General features: G+C 43.6%; 1 protein-coding gene across 2 annotated transcripts in view; it reads right to left on the minus strand.

Moving 5' to 3' along the window:
- The window catches only part of SH3BGR (SH3 domain binding glutamate rich protein), a 51,851-nt gene extending 35,325 nt beyond the window's left edge, over positions 1 to 16,526 (minus strand). The window contains exons 1-2 of one of the 2 annotated variants that reach the window (XM_069760728.1): positions 16,263 to 16,526; positions 3,669 to 3,854 (exon numbers count right to left, since the gene is read on the minus strand). In XM_069760728.1, the coding sequence (XP_069616829.1) occupies positions 3,669 to 3,854; positions 16,263 to 16,307 (231 nt within the window). In that variant the 5' untranslated portion in view covers positions 16,308 to 16,526. Of the gene's footprint in view, positions 1 to 3,668; positions 3,855 to 6,933; positions 7,040 to 16,262 lie in introns of those variants that run through there. The other variant, XM_069760727.1, reaches the window with a different exon arrangement.
- Positions 16,527 to 18,139: the final 1,613 nt, after the last annotated feature.

The raw sequence follows: 18,139 nt of genomic DNA on the forward strand, positions 1-18,139 counted from the left end.
AGCTCTGGAGTATAATACAAGATGTAACTCAGGATCAGTAATATCTGTACACAGTGACTGCACCAGCAGAATAGTGAGTGCAGCTCTGGAGTATAATACAGGATGTAACTCAGGATCAGTAATGTATGTACACAGTGACTGCACCAGCAGAATAGCGAGTGCAGCTCTGGAGTATAATACAGGATGTAACTCAGGATCAGTAATGTAATGTATGTACACAGTGACTGCACCAGCAGAATAGTGAGTGCAGCTCTGGGGTATAATACAGGGTGTAACTCAGGATCAGTAATGTAATGTATGTACACAGTGACTGCACCAGCAGAATAGTGAGTGCAGCTCTGGACTATAATACAGGATGTAACTCAGGATCAGTAATGTAATGTATGTACACAGTGACTGCACCAGCAGAATAGTGAGTGCAGCTCTGGGGTATAATACAGGAGGTAACTCAGGATCAGTAATGTAATGTATGTACACAGTGACTGCACCAGCAGAATAGTGAGTGCAGCTCTGGACTATAATACAGGATGTAACTCAGGATCAGTAATGTAATGTATGTACACAGTGACTGCACCAGCAGAATAGTGAGTGCAGCTCTGGAGTATAATACAGGATGTAACTCAGGATCAGTGATGTAATGTATGTACACAGTGACTGCACCAGCAGAATAGTGAGTGCAGCTCTGGGTATAATACAGGAGGTAACTCAGGATCAGTAATGTAACGTATGTACACAGTGACTGCACCAGCAGAATAGTGAGTGCAGCTCTGGGTATAATACAGGAGGTAACTCAGGATCAGTAATATAATGTATGTACACAGTGACTGCAGCAGCAGAATAGTGAGTGCAGCTCTGGACTATAATACAGGATGTAACTCAGGATCAGTAATGTATGTACACAGTGACTGCACCAGCAGAATAGTGAGTGCAGCTCTGGGTATAATACAGGATGTAACTCAGGATCAGTACAGGATCAGTAATGTATTAATTTATTAGAACAAGAAGCACATCAACACTGCAAAAAATTTTGAAAAAATGGATAAAAAGCTAAACAAGAAACATGGCAAAAGTACGCATTTTGTCATGATTTATGAGAAGAAAACGCATCAAAAAATTGACACGACGCTTTTATAGCCCACATTAAAACTTAACATGCCTCCAATTCAAATTGATGTGACGTCTCTTGCAATTGGATTTGAAGTGTTTTATGTGGATTCTGAAGCAGCAACAAAAAACTCTGCGTGATCACACTCGAAGCTGCAGTTGGTTTAGTGCAGAGTCGGCACCGGGAAAGATGTCAGGTTGCAAGTATAAAGTGAGAACACAGGCGATGGGCCAGGAGACATGCAGCGCCCCAGAGATCTGGTCGTTGCAGTATGGCCCCAAGGCGAGTAGCGGTACGTCTGATGGCACTAAAGAGTTCTCCTGACCAGGTATAACCAGAACACATTACACTTCACACTCCGGCCACTAGGGGGAGAAAAAGGCTTTATTTATTGGGCCACTCCTCACACTGGTAAAACTAGGGGCTGGGGAGGAAGTTAGTGAGATGCTGACTGGGTTGGAACCAGGCAACATCCCGTGGCAGGGGGTGTTGCAGGGAGAAGGCACAGGGGGGTCCCTGTCAGGCATGGGAACCTGGCAGGTGCCTAGTGAACAGAAGAGAACGTGCACACCTTGCGGCGGTATCCTAAGAAAGAGACAAGAAGGGAAGAATATTGTGGAACAGTGTAAACGAGATCAGCACAAAGGAGAGCCAGTAAGAGTTGTGCCGAGAGAGGAAGGCAACATCTTACTGAGGCACGTAGTCGGTGGCCGGATCACCGTAGGAGTAACTGACTTCAGGCCTTACTTCAAATTCCGCTGGACAGTTAATCATAGGTTGGCTGTCTACCTTCAACACCTACGAAGACATAGGGGGCAACATTGGGAGAGGGGTATCTCTAGGGTCCCGGAAGACCTCCAAGCCTTCCCGTCAAACGGGTGGCGTCCTAGCCATAACATATCTGGGGGACGTTAGAAACTAGTAACATCTGGAACCAAAGAACGAGAGAGAGAGAGGAAGCTGTAGAGAACGAACGAAAGAGAACAGCAGTTGTGAGGACTATTCCGAATGCTCAGCAGGGTAGGACTACAACACACAGGCGCTAGTGGTAGGCAACGATTTCCATCTGCGAGGGAAACTCTGGATGTGCCCATCGGACCGGCCGGTCTCTGATAGCCTGGTTGAACGTGCTCTGGACTGAGGATCCTGAAGCCTTCAGTAAAGAGGTAAAGAGACTGCAACCCTGTGTCCTCGTTATTGCCTGCACCTCACACCATCACCATCCACCTCGCTGGGAAGCCCTGGGGATATACTTCACCTGTGGGAAACCATCACGATCCACCTCACTGGGAAGCCCTGGGGATATACTTCACCTGTGGGAAGTTATACCATCCAGCTGCCATTCCATCACCCCAGTGGACCCCACAGCAGCGTCGGTCACCCTGACCGAACACCACAGGTGGTGTCACGAACCCCTGACAGACTGTACAAATCCCTTTACTGGACGCCCCTTAGCAGGGTCACGGACCGGGTCTAGCCACCGTGACAGCCTCAGAACCGAACCAGAGAGGCCCGATACCGAGAACTCGTGGCCCTGTGTCTGGTGGCGCTCTAGACGTACCACAGGTACCAGGCAACAGAACCACGGGGAGAATCAAAATTAATGCCGCAACCAAGCAGGGGTGCAACTATTACTGTCGTAGGGAGAACCACTGAGCCCGTACAGGTGCGCTATTTTCGACAGTAGGTGAGTCCTTACTTGCACCTCCAGTTGTTACTTATTGTGGGGCACAACGATGTCCCTTCATTTTGTCACCATGTCGGGAGATGGATGAACACCGAGCAACTCATCAAAGGAGCGGAGCAAGGTGAGAGATGCAGCATAATGGGGGCCACAAGGGGGGCAGTATTAACATATTGTGACAACATGTGGGGGCATTATTACTAGAAGGGGACCACATATGAAAATTATTATTAATTTATAGGGGTCATATAAGGGGGCAAAATTACTACATGGGGGTCACACGGGAGGACATTATTATTGTATGGGCCGGGTGTAACATAGGGAGACATTATACTTGATTGGGAATCAAATTTTGTCCCGGCGCCTACAGGACTCTCGTTACAGCACTGAAGTCCAGCCGGTGTCAGAGTCATCAACAAACAGGGCAGTGTTACAAGATATCCCATGATCTACAGTGAGGTGGTGATGGCCGAGTCCCTTTAGATAGACCTTCAGACTGATGTTATATAGGATTGCCCAAAAATCATATTTCTTTTATGCAGATGTGGTGCCTTTGGTCCAGGATGGCTCAGCTGTAGGTGTTGTGTGCCCCGGTTTGGGGCCTCCATGAACGCTATGTATTTTACCCTAATAATATGCACTCAATGGCATATCCCATAATTTTATTAAGTTGAAGGCTCATAGATGCACAGCATAGGCCTATACTTTGATGCATATTATGGTTGCTGACATGGGTCCTTCACAGATCTGATGGTGCATGGATTTTGGTCCATGATGATACTTCTGTGGGCTAGTCCCAGGCTAGTCATTCACGACTATCAGTGTATGAGAAGGACCACCGTAGGATCTCCGTGAACTTTGACACCATGTCGCTCTTACCCCACAATACTGCTCCTCATTGAAGATCTGGGGAGGGAGAGGGATCCCATTTTGGGGCTTCTTCTCTCCCGGCACGTTCTCCCTCATCCATTGCCGATTGTCATCGTTACAAGCAATATCTTTCTCTTCAAAGTCGATTCTGTTCGCCTCCAGAAATCCAACCACTTCTTGTTGTTTCTTCTTGATCTGCATGTAGAAGAGCAGATAAAATTATTGTTGCGTCCTATAAAAATGCCCAAAATACCCCCCCCCCCCCCAATTAAATAGATTTTGCGAAAAAGGTAAATCAAGGGGACTGAATATTCCTAGTATGAGTAAAAAAAATCCTGAACTAAATTTGTCACTATCAGACTATGGTCACCTGAAAAATGCGCATGTTACTTTTTTTTAACCACTTCACAGTTTTGGAACCTTAAAGGGGTTAAAAGAAGTAACAAAAGTCTGATCATGTGCCCAGCAGGGCTGTTTTTACATTGCTGTGCACTATATTCAATTTTAGCACTACCACAAAAACTACAGCAAAAAACGATAGCGAAGTCGCTTGAGGAAAAAGACTGTCGACATTTTCTTCAAGTGTCTTCGCCTAGATAAACTTGACGGATCTGCCGGAGTAACGTTCATGTTTTGTGCATACACTCTTAGGCCGGTTTCACACGTCAGTGGCTCCGGTACGTGAGGTGACAGTTTCCTCACATACCGGAGCCACTGACTCACGTAGACACATTAAAATCAATGCATCTGTGCAGATGTCATTGATTTTTTGCGGACCGTGTCTCCGTGTGCCAAACACGGAGACATGTCAGTGTTCGTGGGAGCGCACGGAGAGCGCATTGATTTTAATGGGTCCGTGTAAAACACGTACCGCACACGGATGTTGTCCGTGTGCAGTCCGTGTGCCGTGCAGGAGACAGCGCTACTGTAAGCGCTGTCCCCCCCACTGGTATAAGATATGAATAATCGTGTTTAAAATAAAGCTCCATGTGCCCACCGCTCTCCCACCCCCTGTGCGCCCCCCCCCCCGCTGTTATTAAAATACTCACCCGGCTCCCTCGCTGGCTGGCGCTGCTTCCTGTCCTGGCCGCACTGTTATGATCTGGTGGCCTAGGAGCAGCATGAGACAGACTCTGGAGAAGGTGGTCCCTGTACTGACCGCAAACCCTGAACCTAGCAGCGCAACTAGAAGTAGCCGTGGGGGGTACCTGACACTCCCTAGACCCCTCGGCACAGCCTAAGATCTAACTTCCCCTAAAGACAGAAACAGGAAACCTATCTTGCCTCAGAGAAAATTCCCAAAGGATAGATAGCCCCCCACAAATATTGACTGTGAGAGGAGAGGGAAATAACATACGCAGATATGAAATCAGATTTTAGCATAGGAGGCCATACTAGCTAAAAAGAAAGAATAGAACAGAGTACTATGCGGTCAGTATTAAAACACTAGAAAATAACCACCACAGAAAATACAAAACACCACATCTGACTAAAGACATGGAGGGTATATCTGCTGCATCTCCAGAGACACAGCTTGGCTGCAAAAAATCCTTCACAGACAAAGCTGGACAAGACAAAAACATGAATATGCACAGAACTATAAGGTCCACAGCAGGTGGACAGCAAAAACAAAGCCAGGACTTATCTTTGTAGAAAAGCACAGCAAACTGGAGAGACCAGCAGGGAAGTGAATCCTCCAAAAACAATGGACAACTGGCAGGGACTAAAGAGTCCTGCAAAGCTATATACCCCAGTCAGTTTTGCAATTAGTAGATACACCTGTCCAATCCTGCAGTCCAGGCACAACTGCATTACCCTCTACAACCACCGGAGGGAGCCCAAAAGCTGAATTCACAACAACATACATTACATTACTGATCCTGAGCTGAATTCACAACACCACACCTTCTACTGTATGGGCAGTCACGTGGGGCCCCCCATTACAGTCATGAATATGCGGCTCCACCTCCCATAGGGGTGGAGCCGCATATTCATCATTGTAAATGAGCAGCCCCACGTGACCGCTCATACAGTAGAAGGTGCGGCCAGGACAGGAAGCAGCGGCAGCCAGCGAGGGAGCCGGGTGAGTATTTTAATAACAGCGGGGGGGGGGGGGGGGTCGCACAGGGGGTGGGAGGGCGGTGGGCACATGGAGCTTTATTTTAAACACGATTATTCATATCTTCTCTACAGCAAACGCTGCTGCAGGGAAGATATGAATCGCGACTTCAGCACCAGATGCAGGGGACAGCGCTAAACTTTAGCGCTGTCTCCTGCACAGTGCGTGTGGTACCCAGTGGTCACATGTGTGCCACACTGATGTGCCACAGAAACGCAACGGCACATGGACACGGATAATTCCGGTACCGATTTTTCCAGTACCGGAATTATCTGGACGTGTGAGACTGCCCTTAAGGAATAAAAAAAAACTTTCCTCAAAAACTCTTCAGGACGTTTTCTACTTTTCCTGAGGGTATGTGCACACAACATCATTTAAACGTTGAGATTTTCAAGCAGAATACGCATCAGCAAACTCTGGCACTTTTGTCTTCCTGAAGCATCTTATATGTAGGCTTTTTTCTCCGGTCTTTTCCTGGGCAATTTTTTGTTTTGCATTTTTTTCTAAGGTTTTCTAAGAGTGATTTTTACATAGAAATGCAATGCAAATGTTCATTCTTTTGAGCGTTTTCTGATATGCTTTTCAGGCAGTTTCCGTCCAAAAAAACTTTGTGTGCACATGCACTTAGGTTACGTTCCCATGATGAGCTTTTGGTGAGTTCTTGATTTTCCGCACCCATTAAGTAAAGCAGGTTACTTGCGATTTTTAATAAATTTGCAACATCCAAAACTCACCAAATACCGGTCATGGGAACGTAGGCTTAAACAGTAAGGGTATGTTTCCACGTGCAGGAAACGCTGCGTGTTTGACGCTACATAGAGCTGCAGCGTCAGACACGCAGCGTCCAGATGTTACAGCATAGTGGAGGGGATTGAATGAAATCCCCTCCACTATGTGTGGTAACACGCACGCGGCGGCCCTGCGACTCCGGACTTGCGGCCCGTCTTTTAAGATCGCAGCATGTCCGTATACCTTGCGGCGATGCTGCGTCGCCGCAAGGTACAGCACAGGGCCCTATGGTGGGGTGCGATGATCCCGGATGTGTGCTATGAACACATCTGGCATCATCGCGTCCCAGAAAGGGGGCGGAGCTTAGCAAAGAGCGGGTTTGCCGCTCCGACGAAACCGCCGGCCATCCTGATCGTGGACACGTACCTTAACAGGTTTGGAAAAAAAAAATTCCTGAAGCGCTTTTTGCAGCCTTTTGATTGGACAGTGCATAGTTTGGAGAGATTTCCTTCAGTATCTGATTCAAAACGATGTCATGCACTTTCTTTTTTTTTCCACCAAGCGTTTTTTCAGGGTAAAGAAGGTAAAAAAGAAATATTTTTAAAAAAACTCACATGAACAGTAATTTGGATTTCCCATAGAAATTAATTGGAAGGGTTTTCCAAGAGTTTTTAAAGCAGTTTTTGAGTCTGATTTTGAAGAGGATCTGATACAAACAAAAAAAATAAATACTCGGTGTGAACATAGCTTTCCTATACCAGGAGTGGGTGAAGACGCTGCCACAATGTCCCAGCAGCTTCTCCTTCTGATACATATAAATGCATACTTTGCTGGCCACTCCTGACACCAATGGCAGCAAAACAAAAGATTGGACATCTTAAAATTCAGCAGCCAATCTTTTTTTTTTTTTTTTTTTGGGGGGGGGGGAGATTTGGGACTCCCCCAACCCACATACACATTAGATGGATGGCTGATTCATATGTTTACTAGGGTAACCATTTTTGGGTACATTCAAGCCCTACTTAGCTCCTTGTGGGAGTGTCACAACCTAGAAACGCCCCAGCCGGCCCCAGAGCTCCCACTTTGGGCGGGGTTTACATTATCTTGTGACCTATTTGGCCCAAGATTCCCTGGAGATCTATGTATATGAAAGGGAAAGATAACTAAATATTGGTGCAAAATGAGTAATATTATTTGTGGGGACCTGTACTGAGGGCCACTAAAGCAAATGGCTTGTCCATGCATCCTTTAGCTTCACTTGCCGAGTCAGTGGGCAGTTTGGCCTCCAAATAAAAGCTGAGTGCAGCCAATGGTAGCCAAGAGGGGTTGGCTGTCCTACCAAAAAAAAAAAAAGTGCAATGGCAAAATATGCAACTACATAGGCATCTATACTATAACCGGAGATGTGTCCTTCAGTCCGAAGCGTTCAGCGCCTGCACAGTGTGACGCTGGAGGATGCGCACACCGCACTATGGCGCTATTTTATTGAAGACACTGTGTATATGAATTCACAGACACAGTGTGTCCAATAAAATGGCGCTGGAGCGTATTGCAGTTCACAAACTTGCTGGGTCCGTATGCCGCAATATATACTGCCGGCCAATCATAGGTCAGCAGCTGACGTCGGCGTGCACATGACTGGGTGCATGGTAGTGATGTCTGACGCCACCCGTCGCTTGGACGCTGAAGTCAGCTGCCGGATTCAGAAGACGACAACACTACAGGGGAGCTGGGGAAAGGTGAGTAGGAGCGTTTATTGTTTTTTTATTGTTTTTTTCCTATGTATTGAGCAACAGCAGCGCAGGCAGCAGGACATACAGTACAGACCAAAAGTTTGGACACACCTTCTCATTTAAAGATTTTTCTGTATTTTCATGACTATGGAAATTGTAAATTCACACTGAAGGCATCAAAACTATGAATTAACACATGTGGAATTATATACTTAACAAAAAAGTGTGAAACAACTGAAATTATGTCTTATATTCTAGGTTCTTCAAAGTAGCCACCTTTTGCTTTGATGACTGCTTTGCACAGTCTTGGTATTCTCTTGATGAGCTTCAAGAGGTAGTCACCGGGAATGGTTTTAACTTCACAGGTGTGCCCTGTCAGGTTTAATAAGTGGGATTTCTTGCCTTATAAATGGGGTTGGGACCATCAGTTGTGTTGTGCAGAAGTCTGGTGGATACACAGCTGATAGTCCTACTGAATAGACTGTTAGAATTTGTATTATGGCAAGAAAAAAGCAGCTAAGTAAAGAAAAACGAGTAGCTATCATTACTTTAAGAAATGAAAGTCAGTCAGTCCGAAAAATTGGGAAATTTTGAAAGTGTCCCCAAGTGCAGTTGCAAAAACCATCAAGCGCTACAAAGACACTGGCTCACATGAGGACCGCCCCAGGAAAGGAAGACCAGGAGTCACCTCTGCTTCTGAGGATAAGTTTATCCGAGTCACCAGTCTCAGAAATCGCAGGTTAACAGCAGCTCAGATTAGAGACCAGGTCAATGCCACACAGAGTTCTAGCAGCAGACACATCTCTACAACAACTGTTAAGAGGAGACTTTGTGCAGCAGGCCTTCATGGTAAAATAGCTGCTAGGAAACCACTGCTAAGGACAGGCAACAAGCAGAAGAGACTTGTTTGGGCTAAAGAACACAAGGAATGGACATTAGACCAGTGGAAATCTGTGCTTTGGTCTGATGAGTCTAAATTTGAGATCTTTGGTTCCAACCACCGTGTCTTTGTGCGACGCAGAAAAGGTGAATGGATGGAGTCTACATGCCTGGTTCCCACCGTGAAGCATGGAGGAGGAGGTGTGATGGTGTGGGGGTGCTTTGCTGGTGACACTGTTGGGGATTTATTAAAAATTTAAGGCATACTGAACCAGCATGGCTACCACAGCATCTTGCAGTGGCATGCTATTCCATCCGGTTTGTGTTTAGTTGGACCATTATTTATTTTCCAACAGGACAATGACCCCAAACACACCTCCAGGCTGTGTAAGGGCTATTTGACCAAGAAGGAGAGTGATGGGGTGGTACGTCAGATGACCTGGCCTCCACAGTCACCAGACCTGAACCCAAGAGATGGTTTGGGGTGAGCTGGACCGAAGAGTGAAGGCAAAAGGGCCAACAAGTGCTAAGCATCTCTGGGAACTCCTTCAAGATTGTTAGAAGATCATTCCCGGTGACTACCTCTTGAAGCGCATCAAGAGAATGCCAAGAGTGTGCAAAGCAGTCATCAAAGCAAAAGGTGGCTACTTTGAAGAACCTAGAATATAAGACATATTTTTAATTGTTTCACACTTTTTTGTTAAGTATATAATTCCACATGTGTTAATTCATAGTTTTGATGCCTTCAGTGTGAATGTACAATTTCCATAGTCATGAAAATACAGAAAAATCTTTAAATGAGAAGGTGTGTCCAAACTTTTTGTCTGTACTGTATACCAGTATGAGGGGCATATACAAGGATGAGGGGCACAAACAATGATGGGGGATATATTCAGGATGAGGAGCATATACAAGGATGGGGGCATATACAAGGATGGGGATATACAAGGATGGGGGCATATACAAGGATGGGGGATATACTCAGGATGAGGATGAGGGGCACATACAAGAATGGGGGAGCATACAAAGATGGGGGATATATACTAGAATGGGGGGCACATACAAGGATGGGGTTATATACAAGGATGGGGGGCACATATATACCAGGATGGAGGATATATACAAGGATGGAGGAAATATAGCAGGATGGGGGCATATACCAGGATAGGGAGCATATACAACATATACAAGGATAGAGGATATATACCAGGATGGGGGCACATAAATAGCCGGATAGGGGATATATACCAGGATGGGGGGCATATACAAGGATGGGGAGGCATATACCACGATGGAGGGCATACACCAGGATGGAGGATATATACAAAGATTGGGGGCATATATCAGGATGGGAAGTATATACAAGGATGGAAGATACAGTGGGGCAAAAAAGTATTTAGTCAGTCAGCAATAGTGCAAGTTCCACCCCTTAAAAAGATGAGAGGCGTCTGTAATTTACATCATAGGTAGACCTCAACTATGGGAGACAAACTGAGAAAAAAAAATCCAGAAAATCACATTGTCTGTTTTTTTATAATTTTTTTTGCATATTATGGTGGAAAATAAGTATTTGGTCAGAAACAAACAATCAAGATTTCTGGCTCTCACAGACCTGTAACTTCTTCTTTAAGAGTCTCCTCTTTCCTCCACTCATTACCTGTAGTAATGGCACCTGTTTAAACTTGTTATCAGTATAAAAAGACACCTGTGCACACCCTCAAACAGTCTGACTCCAAACTCCACTATGGTGAAGACCAAAGAGCTGTCAAAGGACACCAGAAACAAAATTGTAGCCCTGCACCAGGCTGGGAAGACTGAATCTGCAATAGCCAACCAGCTTGGAGTGAAGAAATCAACAGTGGGAGCAATAATTAGAAAATGGAAGACATACAAGACCACTGATAATCTCCCTCGATCTGGGGCTCCACGCAAAATCCCACCCCGTGGGGTCAGAATGATCACAAGAACGGTGAGCAAAAATCCCAGAACCACGCGGGGGGACCTAGTGAATGAACTGCAGAGAGCTGGGACCAATGTAACAAGGCCTACCATAAGTAACACACTACTCCACCATGGACTCAGATCCTGCAGTGCCAGACATGTCCCACTGCTTAAGCCAGTACATGTCCGGGCCCGTCTGAAGTTTGCTAGAGAGCATTTGGATGATCCAGAGGAGTTTTGGGAGAATGTCCTATGGTCTGATGAAACCAAACTGGAACTGTTTGGTAGAAACACAACTTGTCGTGTTTGGAGGAAAAAGAATACTGAGTTGCATCCATCAAACACCATACCTACTGTAAAGCATGGTGGTGGAAACATCATGCTTTGGGGCTGTTTCTCTGCAAAGGGGCCAGGACGACTGATCCGGGTACATGAAAGAATGAATGGGGCCATGTATCGTGGGATTTTGAGTGCAAACCTCCTTCCATCAGCAAGGGCATTGAAGATGAAACGTGGCTGGGTCTTTCAACATGACAATGATCCAAAGCACACCGCCAGGGCAACGAAGGAGTGGCTTCGTAAGAAGCATTTCAAGGTCCTGGAGTGGCCTAGCCAGTCTCCAGATCTCAACCCTATAGAAAACCTTTGGAGGAAGTTGAAAGTCCGTGTTGCCAAGCGAAAAGCCAAAAACATCACTGCTCTAGAGGAGATCTGCATGGAGGAATGGGCCAACATACCAACAACAGTGTGTGGCAACCTTGTGAAGACTTACAGAAAACGTTTGACCTCTGTCATTGCCAACAAAGGATATATTACAAAGTATTGAGATGAAATTTTGTTTCTGACCAAATACTTATTTTCCACCATAATATGCAAATAAAATTATAAAAAAACAGACAATGTGATTTTCTGGATTTTTTTTTCTCAGTTTGTCTCCCATAGTTGAGGTCTACCTATGATGTAAATTACAGACGCCTATCATCTTTTTAAGTGGTGGAACTTGCACTATTGCTGACTGACTAAATACTTTTTTGCCCCACTGTATATAAAGGGATGGGGGACATATACTTGGAAGGTGGGTATATGCAAGGATGGGGTGCATGTACCAGGATGTAAGAGCATATTCAAGGATGGGGGCATATGTCAGGATGGGGGAAAATATACCAGGATGTCGAACAAATACCAGGATGGGGAGAAGAATATTATTACCGTATTATTATTATTTATTGCTATAGCGCCATTTATTCCATGTGAGGAGGGGTATACATAATAAAAACAAGTACAATAATCTTAAACAATACAAGTCATAACTGGTACAGGAGGAGAGAGGACCCTGCCCGTGAAGGCTCACAATCTACAAGGGATGGGTGAGGATACAGTAGGTGAGGGTAGAGATGGTCATGCAGCGGTTTGGTCGATCGGTGGTTACTGCAGGTTGTAGGCTTGTCGGAAGAGGTAGGTCTTCAGGTTCTTTTAATATTCCTTTATAGCTGCAGTCTTCTGTCTGTGGCTGCAGTTTGTTGCCCCTGCCTGCTCTCTGTTGCCCCGTCTGCTATCTACTGCCCCCGCCTGCTCTCTACTGCCCCCGCCTACTCTCTGTATGAGTTGCTTTTTTCTAGACTAATAACTCTATTCGGGTTAATTTGTCGTGTTGGCGCTTGGTCTCTAAAAGGTTCGCCATCAACAGTCGTGGTTAGCAGTGGGGTACCACAGGGGTCAGTATTGGGCCCTCTTCTTTTTAACATATTTATTAATGACCTTGTAGGGGGCATTCAGAGTAGAATTTCAATATTTGCAGATGACACTAAACTCTGCAGGGTAATCAATACAGAGGAGGACAATTTTATATTACAGGATGATTTATGTAAACTAGAAGCTTGGGCTGATAAATGGCAAATGAGCTTTAATGGGGATAAATGTAAGGTCATGCACTTGGGTAGAAGTAATAAGATGTATAATTATGTGCTTAATTCTAAAACTCTGGGCAAAACCGTCAATGAAAAAGACCTGGGTGTATGGGTGGATGACAAACTCATATTCAGTGGCCAGTGTCAGGCAGCTGCTACAAAGGCAAATAAAATAATGGGATGCATTAAAAGAGGCATAGATGCTCATGAGGAGAACATAATTTTACCTCTATACAAGTCACTAGTTCGACCACACTTAGAATACTGTGTACAGTTCTCGTCTCCGGTGTATAAGAAAGACATAGCTGAACTGGAGCGGGTGCAGAGAAGAGCGACCAAGGTTATTAGAGGACTGGGGGGGGGGGGGGGGTGGTCTGCAATACCAAGATAGGTTATTACACTTGGGGCTATTTAGTTTGGAACAACGAAGGCTAAGGGGTGATCTTATGTTAATGTATAAATATATGAGGGGACAGTACAAAGACCTTTCTGATGATCTTTTTAATCATAGACCTGAAACCGGGTCAAGGGGGCATCCTCTGCGTCTGGAGCAAAAACGGTTTAAGCATAATTACAGACGCGGATTCTTTACTGTAAGAGCAGTGAGACTATGGAACTCTCTGCCGTATGATGTTGTAATGAGTGATTCGTTACTAAAATTTAAGAGGGGACTGGATGCCTTTCTGGAAAAGTATAATGTTACAGGGTATATACACTAGATTCCTTGATAGGGCGTTGATCCAGGGAACTAGTCTGATTGCCGTATGTGGCGTCGGGAAGGAATTTTTTTCCCCAATGTGGTGCTTACTCTTTGCCACATGGGTTTTTTTTTGCCTTCTTCTGGATCAACATGTTAGGGCATGTTAGGTTAGGCTATGGGTTGATCTAGATGGACTTATAGTCTTCCTTCAACCTTAATAACTATGTTACTATGTTACTATGTTACTATGTTACTATGTATTGTTATAGTACATTACATCGATAAAGTGGCGCTGGAGTCAGTGCATGCACTTACCGCTATCTCTTCTGGCTGTGCCATCCCATCATATCGGGGCCAAACATTTGCAAAAAAGGAAACCCCTTTTAACTCCTGTTTGTCCTTTTTTGGTGGATATGACAACAGTACATCGTCACAGCATGCTGCAGCGCCACGGGGGCAGTTTCCCTGGGCGCATAATTTAAAAAAGAAAAAAAATAGTAGTGGTGTGTTTAATGTTGAAGTTTCCGGGCAGTGGCCATGTCCCTGGGTTTGTACGCAATGTCTGGGGGAGCGTAACGTTTATCTGTGTCAGCGTCAACATGGCGCCCATACAGTTGGATATAGTGGTAGAGCAGGGAGCCAGGGGCGAACATGTCATTGGTGCAACCAGTGGCTCAAGAGCTAAGTGGGCCCCATTTCCTTCTCCAAAACATGTGGAATTGTGCCTATTTATGAGCTATTGGACTTGCAAGGCCCCATACATTATTCTTACACAGGGGCTCTATTCTGTCAGAGTCCGCCGGTGCAGGAAGCTCTGCGCCTGCTCTGTCGCTCTCCGCCCTGTGTGCCACAGGCAGCACAATCATGTCGCCGCATTATACCGTCTGTGCCCGTTGTCCGCTCTGTTTGAGGACTCCTTCACTTCGATAAGATAAATATTAATTTTATTTTTGGGGGGAATTATTATTTTTCGAGGGGGTACTCAGGGAGCTTTTATAAGGGGGTGTTAAAATTTTCTAAAAGGGGCATTATTTGCTTTAAGAGGTCATTGCTTGTTTGAGGGGTTTTCATGGAGCATTAATTGTTTTAGGGGGGCATCATTACTAGGATGGCGGACAGTGGGGGGTAATTTTCTAGGATCTGTATTTTTTTTTATCTAAAAAGATATATAGAAGAAAAGTTTTACATTAATTTATTTTATTATTTTTTCTTTATCACAAGGTGTCTGGAAGGTTCCAAGCATTCCTTCAATATCTCCGTCAGCTCCACGAGAACTGTCTTTGAGTAGTTGAAACATACTAGGCTCAAATTCATCAGAGATCAGCTGTCAAGCAGGGATATATACGGAAACAGCGGCCCTTCCCCCAAGAAGCCCCCTGCTCTACCTCTCCCCTGTTCTCTCGCTTTTTTCATTTACAACTCCAGGGTTTTCTACACATTATACAGTGAATATTCCATTCATTTAAAAAAAAAGTACACCCGATCCATTGTATATAGAGACACATTATCCCATCATCCAGCACACGGGGCGAACATGATCCCCCATGGATTAAATTACACACAAGAGCAACTCGATCTGCAAACTCAAGTGACAAGAAGGCCAAGTTTCTGCAATGCACAGTAGTTATCATTACATGGGTTTTTGGCATTTTGAGTGTTTTTATTATTTGGTATATAAAAACCCATAAAACACTATACATTTCCTTATTTCTTTCTTTACACTGGAGTGGTGTAAACTTTTTATATATATATTTTTTTTTAGTTAAATATTTAAAAATCAATTAAAAACAAATTGTGTTAAACAGATCTTGACATAATCAAAAGTGCTAATTTCCAATAATTAAATAAATATGTATTTTTCTAGAATGAATATTATTTTTTTGCTTTAGGTAATTCTTCCTCTTTTTACTTTTGCTCTTGAAAAAAAGAAAAGAAAAGGGGAAAATAAAATCATTTAGATTAATATAGCAAGAAAAAAAAAAATCTCCCTATCTGCTTGTCAATTTTTAATTTTCTTTTTTTGCTTTTATGCTTTCTCAGTTCATTTATTTTCTGTTAATATTATTATTTTATGATTGTTTTGACACAGGTTTCTTATCTATATTTTTTTTCTAAAAAAAAAAATTCAATATATCTTTTATATATTTTGTTGTTTTTTTTTTTTACTTTATCGTTTTTAAAATTTTGTGTACTTATTGTATATCTTTTTGAATTTTTAATGACATATGGTTTGGTATATTGATTGCAACTTTTTGTATTTTTTTTACTATATTTTTTTATACCATTTTGCATATTTATTGTAGTTTTTTTTATATCTATTTTTGCCTTTTTTTACCATAATCTTTATATAGTTTTGTATATTTATTGTTTTTCCTTATTTATGTATCTTTTACAGTTTTTATATCTATCTTATCTGGGATATATTGTACTTGTTACTATGTATTTTTATATTTTTACTACAATCTCTTTTTTTATTTTTTTGACGTTTTGTGGTATATATTGTGTATAGCTACAACTTTTTAAACTAAACCTGCACGTTAAAAAATATATACGGTATTTATGTGTATATATAACAACAATGGTGATGACACTTACCGCAGTTGATCCAGCTACGGTGGCGACAAATACCTTGATGACCATTTTGTCTGGAGATTTCCGAGGACCCTATTAATCCGAGGATCCCAAGTGTCTTTCACAGACGGAATCCCAGGGCAGTGTGTGTAAACCTAACCCTCTCCAGCCTGTCCACATTGCAACCTGATCATTGGCTCGGGGATATTTTGGGAGCGATTGGTTCTCGGAGGGCATCTGTTGTGTGGGCAGTCTAGCAACCCCATCTCAGCACGTTAGGTTGCCCGCCGTCCCTAGAAGGTAAGGTAAGATAATACACCAATCAGAAGGTTCCTGAAGCGTGCAAGTGATTTATGATGCCCAGATATTAGTAAGTGAATTAAAAGAAGAAAAAAAGAATTTGCACAAAGCGGAAAATTCATTTACTCTTGAGAAGTCAGCTGCTGCTGACCCTAGACTAGCTGAGGTGAGGGCCCAACAGTCACAGAACAGTGTATCCCCCCCATAAAGACATTACAAGGCCGTCCTGCCAGACAAAGACCCCTCCTAGTCTCAGGTGCAAAGCCCACTAGTGTCTAAAGCCAAAGTTCCCAAAATTATAAAGCAGAATGTTCCCCAATGATTTTCAGTCAAAATTTCCCTAATGACGACAGTGATGTCACAGTACAGAGATAATACACACAGTGATGTCACAGTGCAGAGATAATAGATAAGGGGATGTCATAGGACAGAGATAATAAACACAGTGATGTCACAGTACAGAGATAATACACACAGTGATGTCACAGGACAGAGATAATAAACACAGTGATGTTACAGTACAGGGATAATACACACAGTGATGTCACAGTACAGGGATAATACACACAGTGAGGTCACAGTACAGGGATAATAAACACAGTGATGTCACAGTACAGGGATAATAAACACAGTGATGTCACAGTACAGGGATAATACACACAGTGATGTCACAGGACAGAGCTAATAGATAAGGTGATGTCACAGGACAGAGATAATAAACAGTGATGTCACAGTACAGGGATAATACACACAGTGATGTCACAGTACAGGGATAATACACACAGTGAGGTCACAGTACAGGGATAATAAACACAGTGATGTCACAGTACAGGGATAATAAACACAGTGATGTCACAGGACAGAGCTAATAGATAAGGTGATGTCACAGGACAGAGATAATACACACAGTGATGTCACAGTACAGGGATAATACACACAGTGATGTCACACTACAGGGATAATGCACACAGTGATGTCACAGTACAGGGATAATACACACAGTGATGTCACACTACAGGGATAATACACACAGTGATGTCACAGTACAGGGATAATACACACAGTGATGTCACAGTACAGGGATAATACACACAGTGATGTCACAGTACAGGGATAATACACACAGTGATGTCACAGTACAGGGATAATACACACAGTGATGTCACAGGACAGAGATAATACACACAGTGATGTCACAGTACATGGATAATACACACAGTGATGTCACAGGACAGAGATAATAGATAAGGTGATGTCACAGGACAGAGATAATACACACAGTGATGTCTCAGTACAGGGATAATAAACAGTGATGTCACAGTACAGGGATAATACACACAGTGATGTCACAGTACAGGGATAATGTACACAGTGATGTTACAGTACAGGGATAATAAACAGTGATGTCACAGTATAGAGATAATAAACATAGTGATGTCACAGTACAGGGATAATAAACAGTGATGTCACAGTACAGGGATAATAAACAGTGATGTCACAGTACAGGGATAATACACACAGTGATGTCATAGTACAGGGAAAATATACACAGTGATGTCACAGTACAGGGATAATACACACAGTGATGTCATAGTACAGGG

The sequence above is a fragment of the Ranitomeya imitator genome, chromosome 3 (assembly GCF_032444005.1).
Source record: "Ranitomeya imitator isolate aRanImi1 chromosome 3, aRanImi1.pri, whole genome shotgun sequence".
Taxonomy (NCBI): domain Eukaryota; kingdom Metazoa; phylum Chordata; class Amphibia; order Anura; family Dendrobatidae; genus Ranitomeya; species Ranitomeya imitator.